This window comes from Poromitra crassiceps (assembly GCF_964638095.1).
Source record: "Poromitra crassiceps genome assembly, chromosome: 1".
NCBI classification, from domain to species: Eukaryota; Metazoa; Chordata; class Actinopteri; order Beryciformes; family Melamphaidae; genus Poromitra; species Poromitra crassiceps.
Genome location: NC_139623.1, coordinates 33,255,114 through 33,273,915, shown reverse-complemented (window position 1 = coordinate 33,273,915; position 18,802 = coordinate 33,255,114). Strand labels below are relative to the sequence as shown.

At 44.2% G+C, this 18,802-nt stretch overlaps 1 protein-coding gene across 1 annotated transcript in view; it reads left to right on the top strand.

Moving 5' to 3' along the window:
* Nucleotides 1-18,802, top strand: part of zzef1 (zinc finger, ZZ-type with EF hand domain 1) — a gene marked incomplete at its 5' end in the record, with an annotated part of 70,759 nt that overhangs the window by 34,758 nt on the left and 17,199 nt on the right. The window contains 15 exons of the mRNA XM_083637088.1: nt 5,544-5,709; nt 5,834-6,096; nt 6,582-6,754; nt 8,943-9,138; nt 9,258-9,421; nt 10,215-10,495; nt 10,768-10,942; nt 11,255-11,387; nt 11,481-11,707; nt 12,591-12,899; nt 14,985-15,085; nt 15,180-15,315; nt 16,065-16,424; nt 16,915-17,058; nt 18,122-18,290. Of these exons, the coding sequence (XP_083493214.1) occupies nt 5,544-5,709; nt 5,834-6,096; nt 6,582-6,754; nt 8,943-9,138; nt 9,258-9,421; nt 10,215-10,495; nt 10,768-10,942; nt 11,255-11,387; nt 11,481-11,707; nt 12,591-12,899; nt 14,985-15,085; nt 15,180-15,315; nt 16,065-16,424; nt 16,915-17,058; nt 18,122-18,290 (2,997 nt within the window). The remainder of the gene's footprint in view (nt 1-5,543; nt 5,710-5,833; nt 6,097-6,581; nt 6,755-8,942; nt 9,139-9,257; nt 9,422-10,214; nt 10,496-10,767; nt 10,943-11,254; nt 11,388-11,480; nt 11,708-12,590; nt 12,900-14,984; nt 15,086-15,179; nt 15,316-16,064; nt 16,425-16,914; nt 17,059-18,121; nt 18,291-18,802) is intronic.

Genomic DNA, 18,802 nt, shown 5'->3' with positions numbered 1-18,802 from the left:
GCAGGGAAGAACAAGGTCTGCTCACTTTTTAGCCGGCTTTATTTACCAACACACGTGCTCACTACATAAAATACTTTCTCTGTCTTTGCTCCTCAGACCACTTGCCCAGTGCTCAGAGGGCAGACAGTCGAACACAATTCAGGCTTATCATAATTATCACAGATTCACGGAGGACACGGCTTCTTCTCCAGCCAGCACAGAGAGCAGTCAACAGGCAGCTGTGCCAGGCTGCTTCATACAGTGACATTGTTTGGAAAAGAGGCTGATAAATCCTTACGTCGAGCAGCACAGAAAAAATAAAAACTGTAGTTATAAACAGGACAGAGGAAACTCCTGTGGAAATATTTTTTCGACAAATTCATGGATAGCCTACATGTTTCGGGAGCTGCTACAGATGACAGCCTGTGTCTGCCGCGGACCCCCCTCACCCGTGTCTTGTGCTCTCATTGGCTGCAGCTGGATGAATGACTTCTCCGACACAACAAATATCAAGCAAGCAGGCTAGATATCCGTCAGACCTCTGTTACTGATCGGTGAGTGCTCGGGGGAGCTCCACACTCGCGTCTGTGGACAGTTCACACTTAACAAGCGAACGCCGATTTGCGATCGCCGAGCCAACGTGATTTGCCTCTGATCTGGAGGGGTTGTCGCCAAGCTCCAAAACACATCGCCGAGGGCTCGGAGCGCCTAGTCTGAACTAGGCATTAGCTTTCTGCAGTGTTTCTTTTTTCTAGAGCTGCAGTGACTGCACATCTTCCTCTTCATCTTCCCCCTCTTGCGTCTAATCCAGTGGTTCTCAAACCTTTTCTGTCATGCTCCACTTTGGAGGAGGAAAAATGTATTGTAACAGAATGGTCCAAGTTTAACTTGTATTGAAATAACATCAAGATCATGACCATTCCTTTCTATTTTCTTTCAGTAATGTTGTCCAAATAAAAAAAAACTACTTCCAGGTCAACTTTATATATGACATTTTGTGACTAGATTGCTCCATCTGTGCTTAAAAAAACAGAAATTGCAATTGCAATCACTTGCTAGAACGATAACAAAGTTAAATATATTACTCCATCAGACAAAAATCAAATAAGATTTGCAATCACTTTGTTAAAACGATATCAATAAAGTTATATACCGGTATGTGCAAAAAAGAACACATATTTGTCAAGAAAAATGAGCAAGTCCATTTGTGAGAGCATCAAGTCTTATCACTGTATTAGTTGCTGCAATGTCTGCAAGTCTCTCTAATTTGTTGTGTTTCATGTCCACTGCCAGAGTTTTCAGACAGAAAACAGACTGCATTCACCCCTGTGAATCTCAGAGCAAGATAGGCACCACGTCATCATATTTTCTTATTCCCTTGTGTTGTTTTGGTTGATTACCTGACTCTGTCTTCTTGTTTGTCTCGGAAGCATCGCCTGCTTTTCTTTTTGCCCCTGTCAGTGTCAAATGTCTCTTCATTCTGACTGCACACTCACTTTTACACTCCACTCTGTGTCTAAAATGAATGAACGTGAAGTTCCTACAGAAGCGCGGTTTGTTTATTCCTCCGCCGTGAAAAGAAGTCCGACGCCAAAAATGTGCACGTCAAAACATTGGTTCCCCGCTGCATTTCTGCACCCTACCTATAATGCCACTGCGCCCCACAGTTTGAGAAACGCTGGTCTAATCATACTCCTGTCTGGAGGATTTGCAGTGTAGTGCTATGGCAGGTTATGAGTCTGAGGTTGTAAAAAATGTCGGGTTTCCAGTTGAGGTTCATTTGAGCATTAATAATAAAGCACCTTGTTTTTCAGACAGCCTAGTTTGTCTTTACAATTTTGCAGTCGCTGTAACAGAGACTGGAACCTCCTAGTCAAGTCAAGTCAAGTCAAGTTTATTTGTATAGCACATTTCATACACAGAGGCAATTCAAAGTGCTTCACATAAAATGGTTGACAGGAAAATAAAAGAAAAGAAGAGAGTAAGATGGACATTTAAAAGCATCACAGCAAAACCTTAAAAAAAAGAGTATAAAAAGTGCATTAGAATAAACGAAAAGAAGAAATAAAATGGACATTTAACAAAACTTTAAAAAAAGAGTATAAAAAGTGCAATAAGCAACAGGCGCAGCAGTTGCAGAAAGAGGACTCATTGGGTTTGCATAGTAGCTGTCAGCAGTTAAAAGCGACGGTAAACATAAAAGTCTTTAGTCTATTTTTAAAAGTAAGTAAGGTTGGGGCAGATCTGAGGTCTTCAGGCAATTTGTTCCAGCTAGCAGAAGCATAGTGGGTAAATGCAGCCTTCCCGTGATTTGATTTGATCCTAGGGACAGTTAATAAGCTGGACCCTGTTGACCTAAGAGTTCTAGACGGTTCGTATCGTGGGAGCAATTCAGCTATGTATTTTGGGCCTAGGCCATTAAGTGATTTATAGACTAATAACAGTATTTTAAAATCTATTCTCTGACACACTGGCAACCAGTGTAAGGACTTAAGAACTGGAGTGATATGATCAGCTTTCTTAGTCTTCGTTAGAACTCTAGCAGCAGCATTCTGAATGAGTTGAAGTTGCCTAAGTTCTTTTTTGGAGAGACCAGAAAAAAGGCTATTGCAGTAGTCTAACCTACTATAAATGAAGGCGTGAATTAGTTTTTCTAGATCCTGTCTGGACATGTATCCCCTAATTCTTGCTATATTTTTAAGATGATAAAAAGCAGCTTTTCTAATTGACTTAATGGGGGAGTTAAAGTTGAGATCGGAATCAATAATAACTCCAAGATTTTTGACTTGGTCCTTAGGCTTCAGGGATAGAGACTCAAGGCGTACAGTGATTTTAAGCCTTTGTTCTTTGGGGCCAAACACGATCACCTCAGTTTTGTCTTTGTTTAGCTGTAGGAAATTCTGGCACATCCAGTTATTTATTTGATCAATGCACTGGCACAATGATTCTATGGGGGCATAGTCAGCTGAGGAAAGAGTTATATACAACTGAGTGTCGTCTGCATAGTTATGATAGGCTACTTTGTTTTTTTGCATAATTAGGCCTAGAGGGAGCATATAAAGGTTGAAGAGAACGGGCCCCATAATGGATCCTTGAGGCACCCCACAAGTCATCCTAGTTAGGTCAGATGTGTAATTGCCAATGGAGACGAAGTACTTCCTGTCTTGAAGATAGGACTTGAACCACTGGAGGACCGTACCCGATAGCCCAACCCAGTTTTCCAGTCTGTCCAATAAAATTGAGTGGTCAACAGTGTCAAATGCAGCGCTAAGATCCAGTAGCACTAGAATCGAATTTTTGCCTGAGTCTGTGTTCATTCTGATGTCATTTATGACTTTAGTAAGCGCGGTTTCAGTGCTGTGATGGGGGCGAAAGCCTGATTGGAGTTTATCTAGGAGATCATTTGAGGTTAGGAATCTATTGAGTTGTAGGTAAACAACCTTTTCAATTATTTTGGCTATAAAGGGGAGATTAGATATTGGTCTGTAGTTACTGATTACCGATGCATCAAGGCTACGCTTTTTTAGTAGGGGTTTAATAACTGCAGTTTTCAGGGACTCAGGAAAAATGCCGGTCACAAGGGATCTATTAACTATTTGCAATAGGTCCGACGACAGACAGTTATAAACGCTTTTAAAAAAGCTTGTTGGAAGGGTATCGAGACAGCACAAAGATGATTTAAGGCCTCGCACAGTTTCCTCTAAGATGTCGTGGTCGATAACGCTGAACTGGGACAAATTTATTGAACTAGGGATCTGCGGGTAGGATGATGTCACAGCATTTCTTGGTGTGGAGCCACTAATAGCCTGCCTGATATTAATAATTTTATCCGTAAAAAAGGCAGCAAACTCATTACATTTGACAGTAGAGAGGAATTCAGGTGCTACACAGAGAGGCGGATTAGTCAGTCTATCAACTGTGGCAAATAGAGTGCGTGCATTGTTCACATTTTTGTTAATTATCTCGGAAATTATCTCAGAGTGTTAAGGAGAGTCCCATCAAAGCTAAAGTCTAGTCTCCGTTTCCATGTCCTTGTTCAGGAATGCACACATAAGAGGAAAAGATCAAAAAGCACTGGCCCAAACACTCTAGACTTCTGATAATGCAGGAATGTGTCCATATGGCGTGGGCCAGCACATCACCGGGGACTGGGGACAACCACAGCTCCAAGATCCCCCACCAGGGGGGGCGGGGCGAAAACACCTACGGTATTTCTGTGTGTGGCTCAGCAGTAGTCTTGGTGATTGAGATTTAGAACTGAGCGTGGACGCTTGGCTGCTTCCTCTACATGGGCTGGCCAACAGCACTGAGCTTGGAGGCAGATGGAAAGAATGCATGGGTCTTTGCTTCTAACAGCTGCACTGTTGCACAAGGAACATTACAAGGCTCCATGTGCAAGACACATTCTATATACGATACATTATCAGAAATATACAGAAACACTCATTTCCTATTTACTTGTCACTGACTAGGGATGTAACAATATACCATTTTACTGCGATAATGAGCAACCACGATTATCAGCTTTCCCTGTAATACCGTGCCCATAATATGTTGCACAATATGCACGGTGCTGCATACCACTACATAGTCGAGGACCCTTGTGTGAACATTCTCATATTAGTTTCAATTTATTTTGAGTTCAATAAAGGAAGATTTTTCTTCAAAGCAAAATACAATTTTTTTTCAAAGGGGCATAGTACGTTTAATACTGTGCTATTTTTGTAGATACTGTACCGTATCGTACTGTGAAATTTCATATCTTTACATCCCTACTTGTCACGGATTTGCTCAAATGCCCAGTTTGACGTTCCTGTTCTGTAGTAGTAGTAGTTGTTTTAAACCTGTATAGAGTACCTTATATTGCCTTTTTGGCCCACTGAATGATTTCCTCTCTCTCCTCTGTCTATTTCTCATAGAAATCCCTTCTATCCCTTAGCTCTTAGGAGACATTCACACCAAAAGTGTTTTTGGAGCTGCCAGCGTCTTTCTGCAATTCATTCTGTATGTAAGGACGCGCTAGACGTGCTCCTGTTTCAAGGAACGCACCTGGCGTTTAAACGCTGGTGGCGTCTCGTCTTTTTGGCGGAGCGCTGTGGGCGTTTTTAAGCTGAAAAAAGTTGAACATTAGAGGAGAAGCGCGCTGCTCGTCTTTTCCACTCCTCCTGCATTTTCTCCTCCCGAGGGATTCTCAACCTCCGCTGCTGCCAGAATTGGCAATAATCTGGCTTTCATGTTGACAGTGAACAACATCAAACAGACAAAACCAGCTGGCTACCGTCCATGTGGTCGTTGTGTGCTCAACTCTAGTGCATGCGACTGCAGGGGAAAATAAAACGAAGTGCAAAAAAAACGCCCTGTGCGCTGTGTTTTGTTCACAATGGAAGCGCCCTCGACATGATTTTCATAGCGTTCTGACTGAAAAAAAAAATGCTTTTGGTGTGAATGTCCCCTTATTCTGTTTATTTTCCTAACTTGTACTCAGGCATACTTGCTGACAGGAATATTGTGAGCATCAGCTGAAAGCTTTGAAAGTAAATGAAAATGTGTTGACTTGAACCCAGGTGGTGCAAAGCCTGAGGGGCACGAGGATGACCATGAGATGGTGAACATGGAATACGCCTGTGACCACTGCCAGGGCCTCATCGTAGGCAGCCGGATCAACTGTAACGTGTGTGAAGACTTTGACTTGTGCTTTGGTTGTTACAATGCAAAGAAGTATCCCGACAGGTGACACACTTTTACATTTCAAGTTCAATCTCGCACGCGTTTTATTTTTCACTGGTTTGCTATTGAATTCCCATTAACTCAGTTCTTCTTCTCTTTTTGTGTATTTGTTTTTCCCCATCTCCAGCCACCTGCCGACTCATCGGATCACAGTGTACCCCATGGTGACCATACGCATCAGTGACCGCCACCGTCTGATCCAGCCCTACATCCACAACTACTCCTGGCTGCTGTTTGCTGCGCTGGCCTTGCACACATCAGACCTGAGCAGTGAGAAGCAGCTGGAGGGAGATCCTCTGGACACCGACACCCTGAGCCAGGCCTCGACCCTGCAGACACGCTGCTCCCAGCTCATCACTGAGTGCTTGCTCAAGGGCCAGACTGGCAAAGGTAGGAAATGTTTATTATTGCCTTGCTGTCTTTACTGAGACAGACGGTACTAAAGATACGGTGGGGATCCAGAGATGTGGGTTTTAATGACAACGCCATCACTGGTTCTGTTTGTACGGATGCCACTGCGTCCTGACCACCTGGTGCCTTTATCCTACATGTTGCAAATATCCATTTAGTGAAGACGGGGTCGCACTTAGAAATATATCATTCACTTGATTTAATAGTTAATCTGACACAAAACGTTTCCGGCCATCCGGCCTTCAACACCATCACTGTACACAGGGTCAGAGTATTAAATCATACACTCTAGCCAAAACTAGTACTGTAACTGTAAATGGATGACATGTTGAGGCTTCTTCCAGTGGTATTACATATTAACACATGTTAAAAAATATATTGAATTAGAATATGGTTCTATACTTTTGTGTCTACTGATGAGGATTATATTGATGCTTTGTGAAACCTCTCTATCCTCTATATAGGTCTACGTTCTTCAGCCTTGCTCGCACTGCTGTCCTCCAATGAATCAGCTTCTGATAGTGAGCTGTGCCCAGCCTCTCCTGAGTCCTCTCAGGAGCTCAGTACCACCACAGACACCTCGTCTCTACCTGGCAGCACAGCAGCCGTCTGCTCCCCTTCATCTCCCAGGGACAAGGTGAGGAACAGCACCCATGTTATCACTTTAAATTAGCTATTTATGTACGTACTAATTAGTGTGCAGAGATACGTTTGGAAACATCTACATGGTATATCCTGTCAGTAATGTGCATGAATGCAGATCAGATTACTACTTTCATGGGCATCTGGGTAGTGTTGTAGAGGTAAATGAAAAAGAGGAAACCGCACACTCTGGCTCAGATGCAAAGATTTAATAAACAAATGTTTCGGGCTGATGGCCTTTGTCAAGTCATGTAGTAGAGATGCGTGGATGAGCTTTTATGCCACCCTAATCCGCATGTATGCATGAACCATCTGCCCGCCATAAATCCAAGCAAATTACTTCCTGCTATTTATAGAGCCGCGCCCGCCGTGCACCCGACATTTCACAACGCTATAATGGAACGAATCTTGCATTGGGGAGACGAACTTATGGTTTCTGCTGCCGTCGGTGCGATCGCTGCAGTCCGGGACTCCAAATAAACGTCCATGCTGTATTATGTCCAGTCCAGCACTTGCCCTCATGTAGCTTACTGGGCTGACGCTATAGCTTTAAGTTTAGTTTACTGGATTGGCCTCATCGTATGGGAAAATACGAACGCGTCTTTTCCAACGCGTCTTCAGTGGAGACTCCTGTGAGGTTCTGGTGACATCATTGACCATATGGACCAAGAGAGGAGGCATATCCCTTCGACGTAGCGCATGGCTCATGTTTACCACTGCCTTAAAAAAAAATGAAGCTTAAAATACGTTCATAGACTAGAGAACGTAATTAATATTAATTTTCCTCATTAATGCTACATCATTTCACCCACCCGCAACCCATCCACTATTAATTAGAATGTTTATTTTTATGACCCGCCCTGCCCGCCGGGCGGGATATCCGCGGTCAGTGCTGTTATAACTGCAGCCCGCGCATCACTATCATGTAGTGTAGAGGTAAAAACACTAGCCTACCACTGCAGAGACCCGGGTTCAATTCCCAGCAGCGTTATTTCTGGCTTGGTCAGACATTCCTACAGACACAATTGGCCGTGTCTGCGCGTGAGAAGCCGATGGGGTACGTGTCCTGGCCGCTGCACTTGTGCCTCCTCTGGTCAGTCGGGGCGCCTGTTCGGGGAGGGTGGGGGATTGGGGGGAATAGCGTGATCCTCTCATGCGCTACGTCCTGCCGGTGAAACCCCTCGCTGTCAGGTGAAAAGAAGCGACTGGTGACTGCACATGTATCGGAGGAAGCATGTGCTAGCCTACAACTCTCCTTAGATCGGCAGATGGGGTGGAGCAACGGCCGCGACAACAGGGGGAATAGAGCTGAACAGTCACATTTCTTGCCCTGGAAGAGAGTTTCCCATGCATTTCTTCATAGACAGGGGGGAGGAGGTAAACAAAAATTATTATTATTATTATTATTTTTTTATGCCTCCGCTGGCGATAGCCATGCCGGAGGCATTATGGTTTTGGGTTGTCCGTCCGTCCGATGTTCATTGGTGGTCAAAGGTCAAGGTCACTGTGACCTCACAAACGCCATTTCCAAGCTCGTTAACGCGATATCTCAGGAACGCCTTGATGGAATTTCTTCCAATTTGGCTCAAACGTCTACTTGGACTCAAGGATGAACTGATTAGATTTTGGTGGTCAAAGTTCAAGGTCACTGTGACCTCACAACCGCTTGTTTCATGCTCGTTAACGCAATATCTCAGGAACGCCTTGATGGAATTTCATCAAATGTGCTTCAAACATCCATTTGGACTCAAGGATGAACTGATTACGTTTTGGTGGTCAAGGTCACTGTAACCTCACGAATGCCAATTTTGAGTGCTCACTTGTTGGCGGAGGCATATATCTGCGGTGCGGTCGTTCTAGTGCTTTTATGGTCACTCATGATTCAGTGGGTCATGGGTTAGCTTGGTTCCAGCCTTAAAACTCGTTATATAAGGATTTTTCTAAATGTCTATGGAGAAATGAATGGGGAACTCTCTTCCGGGGCAAGAAATGTCATGTGTCTGTTCAGCTCTATTGGCCAAAGTACAATTGGGGAGAAAATGGAAGAAAACCTGAAGAAAACTTGATTCAAAAAAGACTTACAACATTCAGTACACAGTTGCATTTCTAACAGTGACATGGTTCATGGTTTCATGCTGTTTACGGTGCTCTCCTTCTGGATGGTTTTATCCTCTGACCGCTAGAGTAAACCCTCAGGGAAGGAAAAGAAGACTATGGAGGTGAGCTCTCCTCCTCCTGCTCCTCCAGAAGGGGCCTCTCCCCCAAATGCTGGGGAGGAGGGAAAGAGGAAGCTGGTGACCCAAGACACCCTGGACTCGGCCAGCCTCAGCCAGACGCCTTCTGTGTCCAGCGAGGACACCCTCTCTCCTGTGGTCCGATGTAAGAGTGCTGAGATTTGACCTCCGCTAAGCTGACCATGGCACTCGTCTGTTCATTAATGCTTATGATTATTATCATATAGATAGCTGGATCAACCTGTGTTTTTCCACCATTCTCAGCTTCAGAGTCTGGTTCTGGGACCATCACCTCTCCAGCGTCTGACATCGTCAAGGATCCAGAGGAGCGACTGGCCCAGGTTCCGCTCCAGGAGCATGTGTTTTCAGAGTGCTCGAGAGAGAGGATCTTGGGACTATTGGCAGCCATGCTGCCTCCAGCCAAACCGGTATGATACTCAGCATCTGCCTTTTTGGGGGGAATACAAAATATTCATTAATGCCATCCATCAAACAATGATATTGTTGCATTGATACATTTACTTTATTACAAATAATTTAACCATCATTCAGATGCAGGTCCCTAGAGTCAGAACTGAACTGGGTAAAAAGGCTTTTAAATTTTTTGCCCCCTCTACCTGGAATGATGTGCAGAAGGACTTGAAATTATCTAATCTTATAACTCTGGGGGAATTCAGGTCAATTTTAAGAGACAGAGAAATTAGTTCTCTTGGCTCTTGTGATTGCCCTGCAGTCACGGTGTAACCTAACTATTGTTTCCTGAGTGTGTGACTGACTGTATTTTATCTGTTTATTTTGTGTTTGTGTGTATTGATGCAACTGTCTTTATGCTGCCGTTTTGGCCAGGTCGCTCTTGGAAAAGAGGTTTTAATCTCAATGAGTTTTTTACCTGGTTAAACAAAGGATATTGATTGATTGATTATTGAACCACAGAACTGTGCACAGACAAACCTGTTGACACACAATTATGGATAAAGTACATTACAGGCTGCATTGACAAGAAGGCTATACGGCAAGACATCAGCCTATAATGTGTTCTCTGAAACATGAGCAAACTTTAAGCATTAATTCAGTGACATACCACAATCTTACACTCTTAAAACACTCTATCAAATCCAATTAACCACTCATCCTCCTGTAACAGTACACACTATTTGCGCCATATTGAAAAATCACTACGTGTCCCCAGATAACATTTTGTGCTATCTGTTGTATCCTCAGGGCAGCACACTGTCTCTCTCTAGTCTGAGCTCCATCCTGCCCCAGCTCTTCAGGGCTGTCATTTCCAATGCTGGCTGTCTAAACGAGACCTATCACCTCACCCTGGGGTTGCTGGGCCAGTTGCTGCTCCGTATCCCTCCTGTGGAGGCTGACACTGCCGTCACAGAGGCCCTGGCCGACAAATACCAGTTGCTGAGCCAAGGAGAGGCAGCCGGCGCAGACACGCAGGGCTGGAAGACCACCCAACTACTCTTCAGCCTTGGGGCTGTCTGCTTAGACAGGTACAACAAGAAAACTAGTAGTACCATGGGAAATATTGTTTAGGTGGATAGATCTTTTTTCGTTGACACATTTCCAGATACTACTAGGAGAGTTCTGGTCCTAGCACTTATAGCATCTACATGGATTTCTACCCATCTGTACCAACTATGAATCTGTGTTTTCCCCCGACGACCCTGGCTACCTTTGCACACAGTTGCAGGAGAAATCATCAGCTGTCATTGTCATCTTAAAGAAATATCTTCTCTTTCTCTTGTTTTTCTGTCTTTTGTAGTCGTATTGGTCTGGATTGGGCATGCTCAGTGGCAGACATTTTACGCAGTCTGAATGCTTGCCCCCAGTGGAACACGGTCATCGCTGCCTTCACTGACCATTGTATCCATCAGCTGCCACACACTCTTAAACGCACCAACCTGTTCACCCTACTGGTGCTGGTGGGCTTCCCTGAGGTAAACTATTAAAGGGACACTCCACCAATTTTCAATGTTGATTTATTTTGCACATAATCTCACACATCCGAAAAGTGTAAACCGTTTTGCAGACAATCATTTAGTTTGACAGTTGTTGAGAATTGATTTGAGTAAAGTTGTGGACCAGTGATTGAATTTGTGCATGAATGACATCACTGGTCCACAACTTTACCACTTATCCCTTTAACCAGTAACACAGAAACCATTTGAAGTCTTTTTCTGCACTTTTTCTCAAGTCTTGTGCTTCCTGAATTTAAAACCCGAGTGTGACTCCCCATGTCTGTCTATCAGGTGCTGTGCATGGGCACCCAGTCGGTATTTATCGACAATGCCAATGAGCAGCACCACATGATCCTGCTCAAGCACTTCACAGAGAAGAACCATGCTGCAGTGGTGGACGTCAAGACCCGCAAGAGGAAAACGGGTCAGTGGAGTAGTAGTGCGCCCATAGCATTGCTAGTGGTGTTGTGTAAATAAATATGCGGTAACCCTCTGTGTGCTTCCTCCTCTTTCATAGTGAAGGATTACCAGTTGATCCAACCCCAGGGCTCCAGTGCTGCTGGCCTCCCAGGGCAGGCAGAGGGCCAAGGCTCCACAAAGGCCCTGCTCAGTCGCTATCTCAGCAATTTCACCTCCATCATCAGCCACCTACTGCAGACCAGCCAGGACAACAACTCCCCTGATGCTGTGGAGGCCTCCTGGGTGCTTTCCCTGGCACTTAAGGGCCTCTACAATACACTCAAGGTACCTGATCTGGCCTGTGAATCTTTGGCAATCTTATCAGCATTAGCATAATAGCATTTAGTATTAGCTCTGCTATTCTTATCAAGGCATGTCAACACTTACTTTTGCAGTATGACTTTCAATATGAGATAGATGACTAGCTTTTCTCTGTGTAGAAGAAATGATGACAAAGGACCTGTCAAGAATAAGATATTTTACAGTGTATAGTGAGGTAATATAGGCATAGTATAGATCAATGGTTCTCAATTACTTCCAAAAAAGTAGAAAAGGTGGGAAACGGTATAATGCTTCCTGGGGAAGCTCACCAAGCTTGAAACGGGTTGCAGAGTAGCTGTTAAGCCAAGGCTATTATTTGTGTTCACGTATTGCTTTGGCCTGCTTATATTACATTTTTGTATACTGTATGTTCTTTTGTAGAGGGCACTCTTGCAAACGAGAGTTCGCTCTGAAGGGCCATCCCTGTATAAATATATAGATATGCCTTTATTTATATATATATATATATATATATATATAAATATATATATATATATATATATATATATATATATATATATATATATATATATATATATATATATATTGGTTAGCACTATTTCTACCAAATAAATCACTTGTTTTATACATTTTACTGTTTCCCACCATCTCTACTTTATGCTCATTCAGAACCGAATTTTCCCACTGCCTGCTTTTGTGGATTATGGATAGTTCCCCTCTTTCTGAATGAAGGCGTCTTAATTAGCTGGTGTAGTGCTCAGTTGGAATGGATGGAAACCTGCCTACTCTTGGGTCACAGTGTCACATGTTTCAGAAGCACTCAGTATAGATGATATTAGATCATATTGGAGGTAGATGTGTCATACTGTGTCGTTCCTGTGTGTAGAAACACGGAGTGGAGCAGGCGCAGGAAGCCATCCAGCAGTCGGGTCTGACCCAGCTGCTGGTCAGGAAGTGCAGCAAGGGCACCGGCTTCAGCAAGCTGTGGCTGCTGCGAGACTTGGAGATCCTCTCCATCATGCTCTACTCCTCCAAGAGGGAGATCCACTCCATGGCCCAGGACCCTGAGCGAGACGAGAGGGAGCCGGACAAGGAGCACGACTCAGACCACTCCAGCTGCTGCGCCGACGACCCCGACCCCAACCGGCCTGACCCCCTAGAGGGCCTGGACGAGGAGACCAAGATCTGCTTCCAGGTGAACAGGGATGCTTTTAATAGTACATGCAGTAGGGCATTCATCAACGAAAAGTACTTATGTTGATGCAGATCACTCATCATGCCTTAAACACCCCTCTGCACATCATGTCTAAATTGTCCTTATGTTGATGCAGATCACCCATCATGCCTTAACCCCTCTGCACATCATGTCTAAATAGTCCTTATGTTGATGCAGATCACCCATCATGCCTTAAACACCCCTCTGCACATCATGTCTAAATAGTACTTATGTTGATGCAGATCACTCATCATGCCTTAAACACCCCTCTGCACATCATGTCTAAATTGTCCTTATGTTGATGCAGATCACCCATCATGCCTTAAACACCCCTCTGCACATCATGTCTAAATAGTACTTATGTTGATGCAGATCACTCATCATGCCTTAAACACCCCTCTGCACATCATGTCTAAATTGTCCTTATGTTGATGCAGATCGCCCATCACGCCTTAAACACCCCTCTGCACATCATGTCTAAATTGTCCTTATGTTGATGCAGATTGCCCATCACGCCTTAAACACCCCTCTGCACATAATGTCTAAATTGTCCTTATGTTGATGCAGATCGCCCATCATGCCTTAAACACCCCTCTGCACATCATGTCTAAATTGTCCATATGTTGATGCAGATCACCCATCATGCCTTAAACACCCCTCTGCACATCTTGTCTAAATTGTCCTTATGTTGATGCAGATCGCCCATCATGCCTTAAACACCCCTCTGCACATCATGTCTAAATTGTCCATATGTTGATGCAGATCACCCATCATGCCTTAAACACCCCTCTGCACATCTTGTCTAAATTGTCCTTATGTTGATGCAGATCGCCCATCATGCCTTAAACACCCCTCTGCACATCATGTCTAAATTGTCCTTATGTTGATGCAGATCACCCATCACGCCTTAAACACCCCTCTGCACATCATGTCTAAATTGTCCTTATGTTGATGCAGATCACCCATCATGCCTTAAACACCCCTCTGCACATCATGTCTAAATTGTCCTTATGTTGATGCAGATCGCCCATCATGCCTTAAACACCCCTCTGCACATCATGTCTAAATTGTCCTTATGTTGATGCAGATCGGCCATCATGCCTTAAACACCCCTCTGCACATAATGTCTAAATTGTCCTTATGTTGATGCAGATCGCCCATCACGCCTTAAACACCCCTCTGCACATCATGTCTAAATTGTCCTTATGTTGATGCAGATCACCCATCATGCCTTAAACACCCCTCTGCACATAATGTCTAAATTGTCCTTATGTTGATGCAGATCGCCCATCACGCCTTAAACACCCCTCTGCACATCATGTCTAAATTGTCCTTATGTTGTTGCATATCGCCCATCATGCCTTAAACACCCCTCTGCACATCATGTCTAAATTGTCCTTATGTTGATGCAGATCACCCATCATGCCTTAAACACCCCTCTGCACATCATGTCTAAATTGTCCTTATGTTGATGCAGATCACCCATCACGCCTTAAACACCCCTCTGCACATCATGTCTAAATTGTCCTTATGTTGATGCAGATCACCCATCATGCCTTAAACACCCCTCTGCACATCATGTCTAAATTGTCCTTATGTTGATGCAGATCACCCATCATGCCTTAAACACCCCTCTGCACATCATGTCTAAATTGTCCTTATGTTGATGCAGATCACCCATCACGCCTTAAACACCCCTCTACACACATCATGTCTAAATTGTCCTTATGTTGATGCAGATCGCCCATCACGCCTTAAACACCCCTCTGCACATCATGTCTAAATTGTCCTTATGTTGATGCAGATCGGCCATCATGCCTTAAACACCCCTCTGCACATCATGTCTAAATTGTCCTTATATTGATGCAGATCACCCATCACGCCTTAAACACCCCTCTGCACATCATGTCTAAATTGTCCTTATGTTGATGCAGATCGCCCATCACGCCTTAAACACCCCTCTGCACATCTTGTCTAAATTGTCCTTATATTGATGCAGATCGCCCATCACGCCTTAAACACCCCTCTGCACATCTTGTCTAAATTGTCCTTATATTAATGCAGATCACCCATGACGCCTTAAACGCCCCTCTGCACATCTTGCGAGCCATGTACGAGCTGCAGATGAAGAGGACCGACTCCTTCTTCCTGGAGGTGCAGAAGAGGTGAGCGTCAACTTCCAACAGCAAACTTACTTTCCTTCTAATTGACATTTGTTCTAGGTCACGTTTACAACGGAAAGCTTTTTGTGATTTTCAGATTTGACGGGGATGTGATCAAAACAGACGAAACGATCCGTACGCTGGCTCAGAAGTGGCAGCCTACCAGGCGGCCTCGCTCTGAGGAGAGGAGCACCAAGGCTGTGGACACCGACATGATTGTGGTGTCCTGTGTGGTGAGTTGTTCAAGAAAGTCCTCTACCACAGCTGTTCAAAACATTACAACCAATAATATTAATTGCTAACTACAATATGCAAAGGAGTACAGTCATTGATTTGTTTAACTGGCGAAGTGCTTAAAAAAGAAAGAAAGAAAGCTCCAGAATAGTTGTTGGGGGCATTACTAATGTTAAAGCCCCATTGTGTAACTTTTTGTTACCTTAATATAACAGCATTTTAATCATTTTGATGGTACAGTGACTTCTAATAGGGAGAATGGCGGCTCTGTCATTCCCACACCGCCCTCCGAAGGCCTGTCCCTGCACTATGGATTTTGGCTGGCTGCATCCCAGAGCGGCTTGGCAGTGTCAAGTTGCCTGGAACTTTTAACTCCATTTCCTGCACAGCTCCATCAAATTATAAGTTTTCCTCTGACAAACTAAATGATGCTTTTATTGTGAAGTATGAATAGGAAGTGAAACGTGTAACGCTTGCTAGCTTGATTAGTGGCACGATTAGCTACTTCTGTCACTGAAACAAGAATAGAATATAACTTTAAGTTGAGACGAGCATTTTGGGGATATTTAGATTTAGCCCCCCCCACCCCAGCGAACCACTTATACACACTGCTGAAACCGTAAAACAGGGAGTGTAGCATTTAAGTGAGACTGCAGTTTTCCCAAACAGAACAACTACAGAATGGGACTTTAATGTTACTAACTCAGTCCTGATTCCTCTCCTTGTCCCTCCTTTCCCTCTCCCGCAGTCCAAGCCTAGCCACTGTGAAAAGGCCACAGAGGAGATCAACGTAGTGGCCCAGAAGCTCATCACCAACTCAGAGAGTGACTTGCAGCTCAGCTACGCCAAGCAGCGACGCACCAAAAGCTCGGCGCTCCTGCACAAGGAACTGGACGTGCGCAGCAACCGGGCCGTCCGTCAGTACCTGGTGAAGGTCAACCAGGCCATCGCCACGCTGTACGCCCGCCACGTGCTGGCCTCGCTGCTGGCCGACTGGCCCGCAGGCGCGGCGCTGAACGAGGATGCCCTGGAGCTGAGCGGAGCCTCCCACATGGCATACATCCTGGACATGTTAATGCAGCTAGAGGAGAGGTCGCTCTGGGAGAGGGTGAGCGAGAAGGGGTGTCGGTGTGCAGTTTGTGTTGCATTTACCATGGTGAATGGTAAATGCAACACAATATCCCCAAAATGCTCGTCTCAACTTAAAGTTATATTCTATTCTTTAAGGCTTTCGTGTTAGAGCTGCAACGAATAATCAATTGGTTGTCAACTACTGAATGAATCTCCAACTATTTCGATAATTGCTGGTTTTAGTAATTTTGTAGGAAAAAAAGACCAGATACTTGTGAATATTTTCTGGTTTATTTACTCGTCTATGACAGTAAACTGAATATCTTTTGGGTTGTGGACAAAACAAGTCATCTTGGGCTTTCGGAAACTGATCTGCATTTTTCACCATTCTCTGACTAGACCAAACAAATAATCGATTAATCGAGAAAATCATCGTCTAGAACGTGTGTGAGATTTTCATGTATGATACATTGGAGCTTTGGGTAAGTGGGACATTGAAATGATCCTAGTATGCCATGATCAATCAGATTCTCCAGAGGGTGCTGAAGGGCTGCAGCCAGAGTATGCTGTGCAGTCTATCTCTGACTGGCTGCCAGTTCATGGAGGAGCCAGGCATGGCCGTGCAGGTCAGAGAATCCAAACACCCCTATGACAACAACACCAACTTTGAGGTGAGTGAACTACTTCATATCAGTCACTTTTCATCAGTAACCATATCTGAACATGATATTTTGGGGTGCTGCCATTCCCTCATTTATGATGCCATCTTTGAAAATGTACATTTTTGTCTAATTTAGGAAAATGTAGAGATTTTGTTGGATATTACTGCAGATCTTTGTTTGAAAATGAACATGTCCGGGTACCAGTGATATCTGCAACAGCTGTAAACAGTCGCCCCCCGACCAAACTCACATTTTGGTCCTGTCCAAACTTGGTATGGACCTCAACCCTAAACCTCTTACAGCGCTATTTGGGGTCTCACCATCTGCAACGCTCAATTTCCCATCGTCAAAGCAGCGTGTCTTGGCCTTACTACTCTACTAGCTAGGCGCCTACTCCTCTTCAAGTGGAAGCATGCTCTTCCTCCCTCACACAGTAGTTGGCTCAGGGAGATTCTAAACACATTGAAGTGAAAAGATTAGATTTTCACTCAAGAACCCCAACAAATCATTTGACAAAACCTGGAAGCCCTTTATCGAATATCTGAATATGGCTACCATGCACCCAGATGACAACTACCGCCGCTTGGACTCAAGGATGAACTGATTACATTTTGCTGGTCAAAGTTCACGGTCACTGTGACCATTTTCAAGCTCGTTAACACGATATCTCAGGAACGCCTTGATGGAATTTCTTCACATTTGGCTCAAACGTCAAAGTCTGGACAGACATGGATGTCGACTGCTCACTTGTTGGCGGAGGCATATATCCGCGGTGCGGTCCTTCTAGTTTGTTTTTTTCCTTTCAATGTGTCAATGGATAGGTTAGGTAGGAATTGATAGATCTGAGGGTTGGTTTATGTTGTTGTTGCTGTTTGTATATTGTTCATTGTGTTTATGTCTTGTTCGTCCAATTTGATGTCAGTTTCCTGAGACACCTGGAAAATGTCATTGTTTGTCGTTTGTCAAACTGGTGCAAAATCAATAAAAAGATTTGAGACAATGAACATGTCCCAGTTTGTATTTTCAAGTGAATTGATTTTATTGTTGTGGCATGTCCTTGGTGTCCCCGCAGGACAAGGTGCACATCCCAGGGGCTATCTATTTGTCAGTGAAGTTTGACTCCCGCTGCTACACAGAGGAAGGCTGTGATGAGCTCTTCATGTCCAGCAGCAGTGACTTCCTGCAAGACCTCCACAACTTCAGCGGCTCGCCTCAGAAATGGGCCGACTTTGAGATCCCAGGTAAGAGAACAAAAATCTTTGTTTGTTACTTTTCTGGTCTATAAGTGTGCGTTTGTATGTGTGTGCATTTGAAATATTTTTAGTGACAAAGTACGTTTGAAACATGTTTACAGATGTAGGCTTGGGCCGATTTTCAGTATGGAATATCACGTTTGCCGAATATTGCGATATAAAACTAAACTAAACTTTGTTTTGGGAGATAGGGACAGTGTTGCACAGTCTGCCCTGCTGCCGACCCTCATTTCACTGGTTACTGTGCATTAGTGGTACTGTTAAAGGGATAGTTCCGATTTTTTTATGTGGGGTCATATGAGGTACTTGCCGACAGTCAGTGTACTACATGCAGTAGAATGCAGCCGGCACGGTCCCAGTTTGGAGAAATTGAGACTGGCCGCATCAGGCAAGTAGAGCCGTCTGCTGAGTGTGAACAGGGTCACGAGCGAAAACGTATAAAAAAAAAAAATGACAGGGAAAAAAACAAAACATAAAATGCTTCCGTACTGCTCACCTGG